This window comes from Phyllostomus discolor, chromosome 1 (genome assembly GCF_004126475.2).
Source record: "Phyllostomus discolor isolate MPI-MPIP mPhyDis1 chromosome 1, mPhyDis1.pri.v3, whole genome shotgun sequence".
Classification (NCBI taxonomy): domain Eukaryota; kingdom Metazoa; phylum Chordata; class Mammalia; order Chiroptera; family Phyllostomidae; genus Phyllostomus; species Phyllostomus discolor.
This window is the reverse complement of record NC_040903.2, coordinates 113,473,382-113,487,899: the sequence shown is the minus strand read 5'-3', so window position 1 is coordinate 113,487,899 and position 14,518 is coordinate 113,473,382. Positions and strand designations below refer to the sequence as shown.

General features: G+C 44.5%; 1 protein-coding gene across 3 annotated transcripts in view; it reads left to right on the top strand.

Annotated features, from left to right (window-relative positions):
• The window catches only part of LINGO1 (leucine rich repeat and Ig domain containing 1), a 210,621-nt gene that overhangs the window by 50,618 nt on the left and 145,485 nt on the right, over positions 1-14,518 (top strand). The window contains exon 1 of one of the 3 annotated variants that reach the window (XM_036027591.1): positions 10,810-10,953. The exons of the other annotated variants lie outside the window; for them this stretch is intronic. Coding sequence (XP_035883484.1) covers positions 10,930-10,953 — 24 coding nt within the window. The 5' untranslated portion in view covers positions 10,810-10,929. Of the gene's footprint in view, positions 1-10,809; positions 10,954-14,518 lie in introns of those variants that run through there. 3 annotated transcript variants of the gene reach the window in all.

Sequence of the window (14,518 nt, the reverse complement as noted above, 5' to 3'; positions counted from 1 at the left end):
AAATTCAGCCAGTTCTGTGAGCATCCTGATCACCAGTGTTTTGAACTGTGCATCTGATAGGTTGGCTATCTCTTCAACACTTAGTTGTATTTTTTCTGGTGCTTTGATCTGTTCTTTCGTTTGGGCCATTTTTTTTTGTCTTGTCACACCTGTATGTATAAGGGGCAGAGCCTTAGGCATTCATCTAGGCGGGGCAACCCAGTCGCTGGATTGTGACGTTGTATGTTGGGGAGGGGTCCCAGAGGGAACAATGGCACTTGCTATGCTCTCTTCTGAGTTTCAGTCACTTTCCTCCCACTTTCCAGCAACACATTGGCCCCTTCTGGTGCTGTTTCCCAGGTGGTTGGGTTTGTGTAGGTTCTAGGACCCTGGTGGGTCTCTCCAATGAACTCTCCTGTGAGGTTGGGAGTTTCTCCTGGCCCCTCAACCCCCACAGGTGCTTTCAATTGATGTTTTGAGGCTTTATTTCCCTGTACTGGGACCCTGGGTTGGGTGGTTTGTCTTGCTCTCCAGTTTCACCTGGTTTATCTGCGTGTGAAAGTGGGACTGTCCGACCCACCAGCCACCTGGTGAACCGCACCCGTCCACAATCTGCCACCTCACTGGGTCCACCAGCTACCCTGCCATGAGCCCTCTCCATCCTGGCCGCCTAACTCTGCCCCTCCTACTGGTCTGGATGAATGTGTCTACTTTAACTCCTTGATTGTCAGACTTCCATACAGTTCAATTTTCTGTCAGTACTGGTTGTTTTTTGTTTCTAAATTGTTGTCCGGAGGAAGACAGCAACAACAAAGTAGGAGGGAGAAGATTCCACTTTCCTCATGGGAGAAAAACCTAGCCCAATCTATGGGAGAACAGAGCAAACAGCCAACATTACCCCAGCATATATGAAAATAAGGGACCAAAAATTGTAGTGGACCCTGAAAAACCAGATGGTAAGGAGAGTGCTGCAGGACAATAATGTCCCAGGGACCATTGCGGGGACCAGGGCAGCTGCAACCCCAGGCCTGGTGCACGCTGGGTCTGCCACAGGGTCCTTGGGAGAGAGCCGGGTGAACTGCTCCCTCTCTGGCCAAACAAAGTTTAAGCAGCACCGGGAGAGACCTGGTTGCTTGAAGTTTCAGAGAGGGGAATAAGGACCAAGTGGCAAACACACAGGGGCTGTGAGCACCCACGGAGTCTGTGGACGCCATTTCGGGAGAATTGAGAGTCGGGCCATGACTCCAAGCCAGGCTTGAGTAGGAGAAATTTCTCAAAAAGAAAAGGTGAAAAGAGAGACACTGTTCGGGGAATTCTCCTGTAGCACTAGCTCTGGCCGCCCCGCCCCACCGCCCCCCAGCCAGGCAGCGATCCCGAGGTTGTGCAGAAGGTTGCACCTGTGCACTCCCATAGTATGGGAAGGGTGCATGCCCGAACCCATAGGACCAAGGCAGCCTGGCCAAGTGCACGTGTGCCCACACCCCAGCCCACAGTGGTAATCCCGGGTAAAGTGTGCTCTCAGAAAGGCATGGATCCTACACCCAAGACTTCAGGGAGAGGTGCCAGACTAGCTCTCCCAAGAGTGTGAGGCTGACTGAGTGCAGATCAGGAAGGGAGAAAAGCCATACCAATCACCCCTCAGTCTGCTGCAGCCAGCAAGACCAGAAAAACTGGTTTGGTCAGTTTGAAACCAACAAGAGCCTTTTTTTAAAGTAATTTTTAAATTTTTATTAGTTTTATCTTTCAGTTCCTTTTTCCTCTCTTTCCTTCTTTCTTGTTTTATTCCTTCTTCCTTGCTTTCCAATTTTATCTCCTCTTCCTTCCTTCTTCTGCTTTTTTAAAAATACCCACAAGTGAAACAAACAAACAAAAAAACTGAAAAGACCAGAGTTGGACCCAAAGAGGGAGCATCCCAACAGCTGAGATAGTGTGATAAATTTCACTTTGCTATTACAGAGAACCTGCAAGTTATTACATATTTGTATTATTATTTTTCACTATTCTTACATCTTTTATTTTAACAGTATTTTTGTATTCCTCTTCTTTCTGTATAGTCAGCTTTGCTAGGCTATTGTATCACCTGGCAGGTTTCCCCTATTCTCTCTTTCATAGTGTATTGCTAATTTACTGTCCCTCACTTCACTCATGTTCCATTATCACACCACTCAAGGTCCTATACTCCCTATTCTTGTTATCCAGATCATATAGATTCTGTCATATGATTGTTGCTCTAATATTATTGTAAATAATAGCTGTTCCATACAATTGTAAATACTTCGCAACACCCATGCCAGATCTTAGCCCACTTCACGGTTTCCTGAACTCTATTACTGTAGTGGTTAACTCCATTCTCTCACACACTACACCTATTTACTATCCTTTACTCTCACCTTACCTCAGAATCTGACCTCCCACAACCTCACTGCTTTCTAGATCCAACTCATAATCCTTCCCTCCCCAACAAGGGTCTTATCTTCTTTCCATCCTTTCTAAAAAGTGGCTAGTTGGGTGGAAGATCACGGTTAACATTATACATAGCCAAAGGATCTCCTATCTCTTCTCTACTGGCTGCTACTGTAAATATCATAGAATACTTTCCTGCTGTCTTAAACCATATTTCCTCCCCACTCCAACTGATCACAAAAAAGAGTAGGTGGAAGTGGTGAATACCAGGATGCCCACTGGAAGAGGAAACCCAACAACAAAGGAATAACCAACAGATAACAACAGAAGAAAGAGAAGGAGGGAGTGGAAACTACACAAACCTCAGTCTAGGACCTATCTGGAAATACAAGTAAATAATGGAGAAACTACCCAGTACAAATAATTGATCAAGAGCAAGAGAGAATTCTCAAAACCTTGTACACACAGAAAAACCAGCTTCAATACAACCTGCCCTCACCAGTACAACAAAATACAAGTGGTGGTGGATAGGGTGACCCTCAGTTAACTAGCGGGTGGGAAGGACCCACCAAAGAAAGACCCAACAACAATCAAAACCCAAACAGAAACACAGAGCCAACTTAAACGACAGCCCAAGACCAGTGAGCTCGGGAGATTAAGGAGCCTCCACAACTGAATCTCACAGGCATTCTATCATAGAAGTTCACATCATAAATCCAGGGAGCCAAAACAGATCAATTTAGGAAGCTGAGGCTAACAAGAAGACTCTCACAAACAATGGAAAGACAAACAATCCCCAAATGAAAGGAAAGGAGAAAACCTCAGAAAGAATGATAAATGATATAGAGGCAGCTCAACTATCATATATTGAGTTCAAAGCAATGGTTATTGGGAAGCTTAATGACCTCACAATGAATTACCAAAACTACAGGGAAACTACAATAAACTCACTGCAAACTATATCAACATGAAAAAGGAAATAGAAACTATCAGCAAGGGCCAAGAGGAAATGAAGAATACAATTTCTGAACTGAAGAACATAGTAGAAGGAATCAAAAGCAGGATTGATGAAGCAGAAGATTAGATCAGCGAGCTGGAGGACAAAGTAGAAAAAAACACACAGAAAGAGCAATAAAAAGAAAAGGAGCTCAAAGAATGAAGAGGGATTAAGAGAAATGCAAGACAATATGAAATGTAATAATATTCATATAATAGGGATATCAGAAGAAGAAGACGAGCAAGGGATAGAAAACATATTTGAAAAAGTAATGATGGAAAACTTCTCTAATTTGATGAGAGAAAAAGTCACACAAATCCAGGAAACACAGAGAGTCCCAATCAAGAGGAATCCAAAGAAGCCCACTTCAAGACACATCATAATTAAAATGACAAAATCTCAACACAAAGAGAGAATCTTAAAGGCAGCAGAGGAGAAACAGGTAGTAAGATACAAGGGAGCCCCAGTAAGTTTAGCAGCTGACATCTCAATGGAAATGCTCCAAGCCAGAAGAGAATGACAAGAAATACTCTAAGTAATGAGGACCAGAGGCCTGCAACCAAGGCTACTTTAAGGAGCTTCCCAGACAAAGAAGTCTAAAAATACACCTCCACCAAAGCAGCTCTGCAAGAGATGCTAAAGGGACTGCTTTAAGGAAAGGAAGGGAAAGAGAGAGAGGGAGAGGGAGAGAGAGAGGGAGAGAGAGAGAGAGAGAGAGAGAGAGAGAGAGAGAGAGAGAGAGAGGAACACAGGTACGAAAATGGCAATGGATAAGTACCTATCAATAATAACCTTAAATGTAAATGGATTAAATGCTCCAATCAAAAGACATAGAAGAGCTGAATGAATAAGAAAGCATGACCCACCCATATGCTGCCTACAAGAGACCCACCTCAGGACAAAAGACCTACACAGACTGAAAGTGAAGGGCTGGAAACAAATCTTCCAAGCAAATGAACAGGAAAAAAAAAGCCAGGGTAGCAATACTCATATCAGACAAATAGACTTAAAAAAAGGCTATAAGAGAGACCCAGAAGGTCACTTCATAATACTCAAGAGAGAAATCCACCAAAAAGATGTGAACATTATAAATATATATGTACCCAACATAGGAGTACCAGAATACATAAAGAAAATCTTAGAGCACTTCAAGAAAGATATTGACAGCAACATAATTATAGTAGGGGATTTTAACACCCCACTATCAAAAATGGACATGTCTTCCAAACAAAATATCAACAAAGATATTGTGACATTGAACAATGCCCTAGATGAAATGGACTTAACTGATATATATAGAACCCTTCATCCCAAAGAAGCTAAATACACATTCTTTTCAAATGCACATGGAACATTTTCAAGGATAGACCACATGATAGGACACAAAACAAGCCTCAACAAATTCAAGAAAATTGAAATCATACCAAGCATTTTCTCTGACCACAAGGGACTGAAACTAGAAACCACCCCCAAGGGAAAAAACCCAAAACACTCAAAATCATGGAGATTGAATAGCATGCTATTAAACCATGAATGGGTCAAGAATGAAATTAGGGAAGAAATAAAAAAGTTTCTGGGAACAAACAAAAATGAACTCACAATAACCCAAAACTTATGGGACACAGCGAAGGCAGTCCTGAGAGGGAAGTTCATAGCAATACAGGCCCACCTAAAAAAGACAGAAACATTTCAAACAAACAACCTAACCCTATGCCTACAAGAACTTGAGGAACAACAACAAAGACAGCCCAGAGCAAGTAGAAGGAAGGAAATAACCAAGATCAGATCAGAATTAAATGACATAGAGACTGAAAGCACAATTCTAAGGACCAATGAATCCAGGAGCTGGTTCTTTGAAAAGATAAACAAAATTGACAAGCCTTTAGCAGGCGCATCAAGAAAAAAAGACAGAGGACCCAAATAAACACAATCAGGAATGAAAGAGGAGAGATTACAAGTGACACCACAGAAATACAAAGGATTGTAAGAAATTACTATGAAGAACTGTATGCCAAGAAATTTGAAAACCTAGGTGAAATGGACAAATTTCTAGAAAAATATAATCTTCCAAAACTCAATGAAGCAGAAGCATGAACAGACCAATAACAGCAGATGAAATTGAAGTAGTAATAAAAAAACTCCCGACACGCAAAACCCCTGGACCAGGTGGTTTCACAGGAGAATTCTACAAAGTATTTAAGGAAGAGCTAACCCTTATCCTTCACAGACTATTCCAAAAAAATCCAAAATGACGGAAGACTCCCAAACTCTTTTTATGAAGCCAGCATCATCTTAATTCCAAAACCAGATAAAGATACAACAAAGAAAGAAAACTACAGGCCAATATCATTGATGAACATAGATGTTAAAATCCTCGACAAAATATCGACAAACCACATCCAACAATACATTAAAAAGATCATACACCATGACCAAGTGGGATTCATTCCAGGGATGCAAGGATGGTTCAATATTCCCAAATCAGTAAATGTAATACATCACATAAGCAAAAGGAAAGACAAAAATCACATGATCATATCAATAGATGTGGAAACAGCATTTGATAAAGTACAGCACCTTTTATGATAAAAACACTCAGCAAAGTGGGAATAGAGGGAGCATTCCTCAACATAATAAAGGCCATATATGAGAGACCTACAGCCAACATCATACTCAATGGGCAAAAACTAAAATCTTTTCCACTAAGATCAGGAACAAGACAAGGCTGTCTACTTTCAGCACTTCTATTCGATATAGTACTGGAAGTTTTAGCCACAGCAATCAGACAAGAAAAGGAAATAAAAGACATTCAAATTGGAAAGGAGGAAACAAAACTGTCATTGTTTGCAGATGACATGATAGTGTACATAGACAATCCTATAGACTCGGCCAAAAAACTGCTCCACCTAATAAATGAATTTGGCAAAACAGTGGGATACAAATCAATATCCAGAAATCAAAGGCATTTTTGTATACCAACAATGAAACAGCAGAAGCAGAAATCAAGGAAAAAAATCCCATTTGATATAACAAAAAGAAAAATAAAATACCTAGGAATAAACCTAACCAAGGAGGTAAAAGACCTGTATGCAGAAAACTACACAACACTAAAAAAAGAAATCAAGGAAGATACAAACAAATGGAAACATATACGTGTTCATGGATTGGAATAACTAATATCATCAAAATGTCCATACTACCCAAAGCAATTTATAGATTCAATGCAATTCTCATTAAAATATCAAGGACATATTTCACAGATCTATAACAAATATTTCAAAAATTTATATTGAACCATAAACAACTCTGAGTATCTGCTGCAATTTTGAGAAAGAAGAGCAAAGTAGGAGGGATCACAATACCTGATACCAAACTGTACTACAAGGCCACCATAATCAAAACAGTCTGATACTGGCATAAAACAGGCACATGGACCAGTGGGACAGAATAGAGAGCCCAGAAATAAACCCAAGTCTCTACAGTCAATTAATATTTGACAAAGGAGGCAGCAACATAAAATGAAGTAAAAATAGCCTCTTCAACAAATGGTGTTGGGAGAACTGGAAAGCTACATGCAAAAAAATGAAACTCAATCACCAACTTACACCATACACAAAAATAATTCAAGGTGGATAAAAGACTTAAATATAAGCTGTGACACCATTAAGTCCTAGAAGAGAACATAGGCAAGAAAATCTCAGATATTTCACGCAGAAACATTTTTACTGACATGTCCCCTAGAGCAAGGGACATAAAGGAAAGAACAAATGGGATCTCATCAAAATAAAAGCTTCTGCATGGTTAAAGAAAACAGTATTAAAATAAAAAGAGAACCAACTGTATGGGAAGACATATTTGCCAATGATACGTCAGACAAGAGTTTAATCTCCAAAATATATAAAGAACTTAACATGACTCCACTCTAAGAAGACAAGCAACCCAGTTAAAAAATGGGCAAAGGACTTGAACAGACACTTCTCCAAAGAGGACATACAGAGGATCCAGACACACATGAAAAGATGCTCAGTATTGCTAGCCATCAGAGAGATGCAAATTAAAACCACAATGAGATACCACTTCACATCGTTCATAATGGCCATCATAAACAAAGCAACAAACAACAAATGTTGGAGAGGTTGTGGAGAAAAGGTAACACTAGTGTACTGTTGGTGGGATTGCAGACTGGTACAACCATGATGGAAAACAGTATGGAATTTTCTCAGAAGACTAAAAATGGATCTGCCTTTTGATCTAGCAATTCCACTGTTAGGATTATATCCTAGGAACCCTGAAACACCAGTCCAAAAGAACCTATGAACCCCAATGTTCATAGCAGTGCAATTTACAATAGCCAAGTGTTAGAAACAACCTAGGTGCCCATCAGTAAATGGATGAACCAAAAAACTATAGCACATTTACACAATGGAATTCCATGCAGCAAAAAGAAAGGAGGTCCTACCCTTTGTGACAGCATGGATGGAACTGGAAAGCATTATGCTAAGTGAAATAAGCCAGGAGGTGAAAGACAAATACCATATGATCTCACTTTTATCAGGAACCTAAAAAACAAAACAAACAAACAAGCAAAATATAACCAAAGACACTGAACTAGAGAACAGGCTGACAGTGACCAGAGGGGAGAGGGGAGGGACTTTCAGGGGAAAAGGGGAAAGGTTTATAGGAACAAGTATAAAGGACACATGGACAAAAACTAGAGGGGGTGGAAATGGGAGGGAGGTGGGAGGAATTGGGGGGGTGGGCTGGGATGGGAGTAAAAGGCAGAAAACTGTACATGAACAATAATCAAAATAAAAGTGAAAAAAATAAAGTATTGTCCTTATTTTGGTTGTGTGAGGAGGCACGTGTGTCTACCTATGCCTCCATCTTGGCTGGAATCCCACATTTCCTTTCTTGACAGCTCTGTTTTCTCTGGTGTTACTAATTGTTTTTTTTTTTTTTTTTTTTCCCCAGGGGTGGCGGTAGGGGGTTTAGTTTTTTTGGGGGGTTTTTTTTGTTTTTTTTTTTTTTTTTTTAGTACCTATCACTAATTCAATTCCCAACTCTTGCCTAGTTGCATGAATCTCCTCTGGACATATGTAAACACGTAAAGTCCTCTATGAAGTGAAAGAACATCTCTTTTTACATCTCCTGGAAGAACTCTCTCCCTGAACCTTCTGAACTGTTCAATTTGTTTTTTTTCTCTACAAGCCCTCTGTGCCACAGGTTCATGGGTGGTTCACCTGCATTACTCACACTCCCTGTCACCTCTCTATTCAACTCCTCAGCTGTGGCTTCCCTGTGGCTGGTCTGCTTTGGCTGGTTCATGGGCCTTTATGAACCTGTGAGCCCTTGGGGAGCCCTTATGGCAGAGCCTTCTGTTGCTGAGTGGGAGAGGAAGGCTGGGTTGAGACCTCAAATCCTGCATATAAACTTTCCCCTATTCCTTCAGTTTTCAGTATGGTCCTCACCCTCCATCTGTCCTGGTGTCTCCCAGTGTGCTTGATTCTCCCGAGGAAAACTCCATGAACTTGCAGTCTCCCCTGGGCATAACTGGGGTTGGAAGCTCCTTGGGGTCTACCTGCTTCTTACACAGCCTTCTGACCGGCCCTTTATTCCTTCATCCAGGACTACCTGGTACCCCCATGTGCTGAGTCTTTGTTGCGTTCTGTCAGTTAACAGGACCTGGGCTTGGGACTCTGCTCTTTCAGCTCTGCCAAATCAATTACCACTCACCCATCTGCTTTCCAACTTCCAAAATTATGTTGATGTTTCCTTTTTTTCCATTCTTTGCTCTTGTGGATTTATGTACAAAAATAGCCCTTTATTGTTGTAGTGGGGTTTCGGAAAGGAGTAAAGGTGAGTGCGCGTGTTCAGTCTGCCGCAGCTAATCTGTGCATCTGCGCCGATCCATTCTCCTGATGGTGGGCACTTTCAGCGCTTCCCCTTTTACTCTGCAAACAAGGCTACTTACTGCCAGTAGTGCTCCTCCTCCCTGTGTGTGTGTGCTGGGTTGGGGGGGGTCTCTTGGAGTGGAGTGCTGGTAATAGGGTACATGCATCCTCAGCTTTTCAGGCCCAAATTGTTTCTTCAAATGCTTGTGACAAGTTCCACTTCCCACAGCTCCAACCATGCTTGACATGATGACTTTTTAGGTGTCCACTCTTAATGGGCACAGAATTGTATCTCATAGTTTTATTGGCATACCCAAGAATTCTGCTACACTGAGGCGAGTCTTGTCCTGTGTTTGTGGCTCTTCAGGATTCCTCATCCACCAGTTGCCTGTTCTTTTTTGACTTTTATGAAAAGTGGATGATTGTCTTTTTCTTATTGATTTGCAGTTTTTATATAGCCTGGAAACAATATTTTTGGTCAACTGAATGTAGTTTAGGTGTAGTCTTTCGATCTGTCTGTGGCTTCTCTTTTTCCTTTGTGATGGCTTTGTTTTAAATTGTAACAAATTGGTTTAAATTGTAATGGTCAAAGATCTCACCTTTATGACTGATGCCTTTTATAACTTATTGGGAATGAACATTTTTAAGGCTCTTGATATATATGTGTATATGTATTTTCATATATATATATATATCTCAACATATCTTCATGAAACCCACCTTCGTGATATCAATATATCTATATCTATATATCTATATATCTATATCTATATGTCTGTCTATCTATCTATCTATCTATACACAGATATATATCTTCATTAAGAAATGCTGTCCTGATCTGCCCTTGGACCAGACAGTTGACCCGCATCCAGGTGCGAATGTGGGGCGTGTCTGCCGTGGGAGTGGGGATCAAGGAATAAGGCAACAAAGGAGCAACTGAAATGCGGACAGTGCACAAGGATTCAAAGTGTTTTAGAGGAAAATGCCACACATCACCTGACACCATCCTAAAAGACCACTTTCTTTACTCTCCTTTAGGGATGGAGGCCTCCTGCCACAGCCCCATCACAGATGACTGATTCCAGCTCAGTTCCCTCAGTGGCCACTGGGTTGGGAGTTGAGGAGTCCCTTGAGGGGGAGGTGGTTAATTAGTGTCCAGGAGAGGTGAGAAGGAGCAGCCCCATTTCCCATGTGGGCACTCGTGTTGTTGCTGGCAGTGGAGTGTTTGTGTCTCCAAAAGATCCGTTGCCTGGGGACATGGGAGGAGCTGCTGCTTACCAGCTCTGTGATATTTTTTTCTTTTTTTTCTTCTAATTTTATTTTAATCATTGTTCAAGCACAGTTTTCTGTCCTTTACTCCCATCCTAACCCACCTACCCCTCCCTCCCAACCTCCCTCCCATTTCCACTCCCCCTAGTTTTTGTCCATGTGTCCTTTACATTTGTTCCTGTAAACCCATTCTCCCCTGAAATTCCCCTGAAATCCTCTCCCCTCTCCCCTCTGGTCTGTGATCTTGAGCAGGGTCTAAACCTCCCTGAGCCTCTTTTCTCCAGGACAGAGTGGGAGCTGGGAGGCTGTGTGAGACAGTGCAGGTAAAAGCAACTGAAGCTGAAAAGGTTTCTTAGGTGGAAGGATGGGGAATGCTGAGCACCCAGGAACATGGCCCAGGCATGGGCTGTGCAGGTAGGCACTCAGGTTTGGTCAATGAGAGGCAGTAAAAGCATGGAGGGTAAGGTGGGGCTGGGGCCTTTCACCTTTACTTTCTTGTAAAAGGTCTTAGTTGAGAAACCCTGGGCTTGGCTCAGTGAGTACACAGAGGGGTGAGGGATAGAGTGAACTGTCCACTCTCAGGCTGGGGTGGGGAGTGGGTGTGGAGGTGAGGCTGGGGGTGGTGCTAGGGTTGGGCAGGGTGAGGACTATCCCCTCCTCCAGCCTCTGCTGACCTGTGCTACCTGTCCCTCCTCTTCCCCAGATCTCACCCAGCTCTCCCAACCCCTGGCCAGGCTGGGCCTGGGTGGTTAATTTGCCACCTGAGCAAGGCTGGTTTGACTGTATGCAAATCTATGCACTTTTATAACCTGCTTAATTAGACAAATGTTAATGAGATGTTAATTACTATTGTGCCTGAGGATCCCACGGAAATGGAGATTATGTCTCTCTTCAAACATCCTATCTTAATTATAACTTGTGCTTAATTCTGCAGCTCTTGCCAACCAGGCCAGGGCAGGGTGGGGCAGAAGTTGCCTGCCTGGTAGGTGAATGTGGGTAGGCACCTCCCTTTCTGGGTGTTTCTTCTATGCTCCTGACCTTTGGTCCTTCATTTGTTCCTTAGACATCTGTTGAGTGCCTAATATGTACCAGGCAGGGTCCTGAAGCTGGTGTTAGGGTGACAGAGAACAGTGGGATCCCATCCAGCTCTCAAGGAGCTCGTGCCCTGTGAGGAGGCAGCTTTGTGAGCAGTAGTCACAGTGAAGGCCTGTGAGGCTGAGGTTGAGGTGTCCAGGACTGCTTGGCAGGACCAGTGGTCCAGTGGAGGAATCCGTGCATCTCTTGCATGGTGGGTCAGGGAAGGCTTCTTGCAGGAGGGCCCATGGACTGAGTGCTAGAAGTAGAAAGGTGTTCATGAGATAGAGAAAGAAACCCAAGTTTGAATGGAGGGACCTGCCTGGGCAAAGACCAGGCGGTTGGAGCCTTGTGCACTGTGTAGCTCCCCCAGGCCTCTTCCTGGTGCTCTTCCACTCCAGTCTTGTTTCCCCAGACTCTAGCCCAGAGCTCTTGGCTGTGTAGTGCAGAGGCTGGGAGGCCTGTGCAGAGAACTTTGGGCAGGTACCAGCTCCTCTCGGGGCCTTACTTGCTCCATCTGTACTCTGAGAGCCTGGTCAGGAATTGATGTGGGCCTGTGGTGAATGGGCCCCTGACCCAGTGAGGAAGGTGGTCAGGGTGGGTTTCCTGGAGAAGGCTTGCCCAAGGTCTGCTCCTCTGGAGCTATGAGAATGTATCTTGCCTTTATACTTGGGTCTTGGGTATCAGATATGCTTAGTGTGTGCCATGGCCCCACATTCTATCCAGGCCTAACCAGCACAGCCAAAGCCCTAGAAGATTGGCCTGTACCCACTGTCTTCATGTCACTGCCCTCTGCCTTCACCCAGCAAGGGCCACCCAATGCCACCTCAGCCCTCTCCTTTAGCTCTTCTACCAGGTAGCCTCTGTATGTTCTGGCCACAGCCAAGCCTGCCCAGGTGATTCAAGGCTGGATCATCAAGTTCTAGGGCTTGAAAGACCCAAGAGCATTAAAGCCCCATTTTACAGATGAGGGGCATGAGGCCAAAGAGGGTGAGGGTCTGGGATCACGCAGCCAGGGGTCAATACCCTGGGCATACCCTGACTGCCTAACCTGCTCTGACCTCTGCCAGGTATAGCTGTCTCTCCCTCACAGGTGGCTGTCTTGGCCATTCCTGAGGGCTCTCTGCAGCAGGCCCAGCCCCGATTCTCCGCCGTCTCCCCAGAACACGTGGTTGGACCACAGGGATGAGGAGATACCCAGACAAAGACAAAAGAACCCAGCTCTGGGAGCTAGCAAGACTTGGGCAGTGACTAGGTTGCCCAAGTCTCTGCTCTACAGACCAGGGAATGGAGGCTGGAAATGGGATGCTTGGCAGGGGTGCAGTTAGCTGTGAATCAGGAGTCTGTTCTCTGATCCAGTGCTTGCTCTTCTCCACCCACCTGCTGCTCTGGTTTTATTTCAGAGCCAGGGCCAGGATGGGTGGTGAGGGAGAGGCAGACGGAAACCCAACCAAGATCCCTTTTCCTCTCCATTGCCTCTGCCCTTCCAACCCAGCAGTCATGTACATTTTCAACTTTCTTCCCATCCTTTACCTTCCCACCATTTAAAAATAAATTAGGAGTCAAGGGGAGGAGCAAGCTGTTGACTTGAATGTGTAAATTAGCCTCTCTTTGCAGAAAGCTGGGTGTCAGGATAAATCCATCCCTACAGAATCATGTATCTTTTTCTGAGTGGGAAGTTGGTGAATAAATAAATGTTCTTCATATATTATTATGACCTGACACAGCCAGAGCAAGGAGAGGCAGCCCGCTGTGATTAATGAGCACGTCTTGGCTAACAAACTGGAGGTGGGACTCCTTATCAAGGGCCCTGTGCCCTGGGGCCTGAACCAGGGTGGGGCTGAGCCCCAAGTTCTGGGCAATTCCAGCCAGCCCTTGCTCATAAGAGACCTGTGGCTGTCTTTCTCCTCTTCACCCTTATATCTGTCCCTTAGGGCAGCCTCCCTCCTCTTGCCTCTGTACACTCTCTGCCCTCTCCTCTGGGGAGGGACTTGAATGTCTACGGCTGAGGTTCCACTAAGGACCCTTTGTTCTTGGGGGAATAGAAGACCTCACTGAGGATACCCTGCAGGAAAACACCATGAGACCCTAATACCAATGTGGCATTATTAGAGCAAAAGCACCTTTACATGGTCCTCACAGTATCCCCACTAATGAGGAAACAGACACAAAGATGGAAAGTGACTGAGCCTATGGGGCTCAGGCTCCACCTAGGTGGTGTCCTATCCCCACCTCAATTTTGGTCTGGCTGAATGGATCTTTCTCCCCTCGAGTCAACCCCCATGTACCCCTTCCCAGCCTAGGAGAGCAGGGCTGGAATCCAAGCCTCAGAAGGAGTCCCACTGTCTCATAAGAGTGGTTCATATCCATTTTTGTTCTGGAGCTCAAGCCTCCTGTCCTGTCAGATCAGAGTTAGGGCCTCCAGTAGCACTGCCCAGGAAGACCCTTGTCAAAGAAATAGTCTCAAACATCAGACCAAGATGATTCCTGGGAATCAGGGACCCCTCCTGGAGGAGGTGACCCTTAGACAGGGACACTGTGGTGGGGTGGGGGAGGGGAGAAAGAGGGAGGCTTATTTAAGAAGGGAGGTAGCAGGGCCCTGAGCATCAAACATTGCCTAAGGATGGTGGGACATCTCCCCAGGCTTGGGTTCCCATCCCCCACCCCCGTCCAGGCTATAGGGGCTCTGGTAGGGTTAGGGGGACAGGCACAGCAGAAGCGGGGGTCATTCCCCACAGCTGGTCTGCATGGTATCCCTGAGGGCTGCATCTGTGTGCACGAGGAGTGTGTGCGGGCTGTGGAGTGCTGGGTGAGCCACACAAATGGAGGTGTCCACTGCCCTAGGGAGGCTGTGTGGGTTGGAATAGAGAGTGCAGGGTCATGCCCTTAAAGTGGCACTTTTACA